General features: G+C 36.5%; 1 protein-coding gene and 1 non-coding gene across 2 annotated transcripts; one reads left to right on the top strand and one right to left on the bottom strand.

Moving 5' to 3' along the window:
* Nucleotides 1-420: 420 nt before the first annotated feature.
* Nucleotides 421-1,610, top strand: LOC141602343 (thioredoxin H5-like). The gene is made up of 3 exons (XM_074422639.1): nt 421-778; nt 1,038-1,160; nt 1,257-1,610. Exons 1-3 carry the CDS (start codon nt 512-514, stop codon nt 1,386-1,388), a joined length of 522 nt encoding a protein of 173 aa, XP_074278740.1. The 5' UTR covers nt 421-511; the 3' UTR covers nt 1,389-1,610.
* Nucleotides 1,611-1,789: 179 nt separating this feature from the next.
* TRNAA-UGC (transfer RNA alanine (anticodon UGC)) lies at nt 1,790-1,862 on the bottom strand. The gene has a single exon. It is a non-coding gene; the product is annotated as a tRNA-Ala (tRNA).
* Between the last annotated feature and the right edge of the window lie 416 nt (nt 1,863-2,278).

The following is a 2,278-nucleotide window of genomic DNA, read 5'->3' as shown; positions in this document are numbered from 1 at the left end:
TCATTTTGATCAGTAGTTACCTTACCTATTTATGTTTGAATTTCCCATAAAAATTAAGATAATATAATAGACAATTACTCCGTATATTGACTATAACGGAGGGAGTAATTTATAAACAAAGAAATCGTTGTACACTGTACAATGCACCTAAAACTGGCAAAAGTTGGCCGAAACGACTAGAGAATAAGCCGATGACAATTACCGATGGATAACCCGATAAGCTACCTTTATGCCTTTGACAAAAGTACAATACCAACCATGGTCAAATCTCAAAAAATAAATAATTTTTTGTTCTTGAGGAGACACTCAAATCTCAAATGCATGTATGGAATCAATTGACAATTTATTAACATTTCTTAAAAGTAAGACAATATATTCCATATCAACTATAAAACCCCATGCATCAAACACTTTTAATCCATCAATCCAAACACAAAATCAATTACAAAATAGTTACAACAACTAATTTGCTTTTGTGATATATTTTCCAAAATCTCTACAAAAATCAAGCATGTCAAGCTACTACAGAAGAGAAATGCCAATTCAAAGTAGGGCTATCATTCAAACCCCTGCTTGCTACAAGTTCCCTGCTACCCAATGTTCTGAATTTCGCCGAATGAGGGCGCCTATCGGTCATGGAACGTCTCGTTATGAAAATCAGTCCAATGTTGGTGCTAAGTTTTCGGGTCACACCCCGAACACCAACCGGGTCATTGCCTTTCACTCCTCAGCATGTTGGAGGAATTACTTTCATGCCTCTAAGATGTCTGATAAACTAGTATGTTACTCCTTACGTTTCAGACATTTGTCGTTTGCCTGTTTTTATTCTTTGTGAGAATATTTTAATCAAAGTTAAATATATGATTGGGACGTAGCGAGTACATTTGCTGTCTTGAAGATTTTAACTTTTATGATGGTAAACAAATAATTGTGGACCAAGTTATAAATAAAAAAACGCGTACAGTCTGGTGACTCACTTAGGCAAATTCAATCATAAGGTTTAAGAATACTGACTTATGTCTTGCATTGTTTTGTAGATTGTGATATACTTCACAGCTTCATGGTGCTCACCATGCCGATTCATGGCACCAGTCCTTGACGAATTTGCTGCTCATTATACTGATGTCGAGTTTGACAAGATTGATATCGATGAATTATTCGTAAGGATTTTATTACCAACACTATTTTTCTTAATTCATTAATATTTTGTCAACTAAATTGTGCTAATGAGTTCAAACATCTATGAATGTGAACAGAATGTATCACAAGAGTTCGGAGTTCAAGCATTGCCGGCATTCCTGTTCATTAGGAGGGGAAAAGAAATCGACAGGGTTACTGGAGCAAAGCGCGAAGAGCTTCAAAGGAAAATTGAGAAACACCGGGCTTAATCATACCTTAATCATCTACTCCGTACAATTTAAGGATATTACGGGTTAATAAACGAGTTATATTGCAGCCTTATTTTCTAATTCAAATGTAATTGTGTAATATTGTTACTCCCTCCGAACAAATGATTAGGATGACAGGAATACAATTGTTGTATCCTCGTCCTAGGAGAACTAACGTATTATGTACCGCATAGTTATTCTTACTTATAAAGTGAATTATATGAACCGATGTACAAGGCTTAACAACACCTTCACGAAATCTAGCCATTGAATTGAAATAACTAACATTAAAAAGAACTTTAACGTATAAATGTATCACTAATTCTCCTATGGAACTTTCAGGAGACTTAAATGCCTTATGATATGATATTTGATTAGTATATTAATCTTAAAAGTAAAAATGGAGATGCGGGGGATCGAACCCCGTGCCTCTCGCATGCAAAGCGAGCGCTCTACCATTTGAGCTACATCCCCTTTTGCTGTTTTATGTTCATTTATAGCATGTTATCTGGTGACGTTTAACCATATCTAAAAGTATTCCTTGTTACTTTCAGTCCAATAATAAATATTCACAAATACGTATTACATACATTTTCCTCTGGATTCTCTAGCTGATTTTTTTTTTTTTTTTTTTAATCCTGTTAAAACTTGATAACCGTCTCAATCCGTTTGTTTTTTTGGGTGTAAACTGGGATATTCACCGACCACCGTCGATAACAGTGTATTAGACCTGTCGAACGGGTCGGGCGGGTCGGGTCTCGGGTCGGGTCATACGGGTCGGGTCAGAATACGGGTCGGGTCAAATACGGGTCGGGTCAGATACAGGTCGGGTCATACGGGTCACGGGTCGGGTTAGGGTCAGAATACGGGTCAAGAAATAATTTTTAACG

Source organism: Silene latifolia, chromosome 9 (assembly GCF_048544455.1).
Source record: "Silene latifolia isolate original U9 population chromosome 9, ASM4854445v1, whole genome shotgun sequence".
NCBI lineage: Eukaryota > Viridiplantae > Streptophyta > Magnoliopsida > Caryophyllales > Caryophyllaceae > Silene > Silene latifolia.
This window is presented reverse-complemented; position numbering and strand designations above follow the sequence as displayed.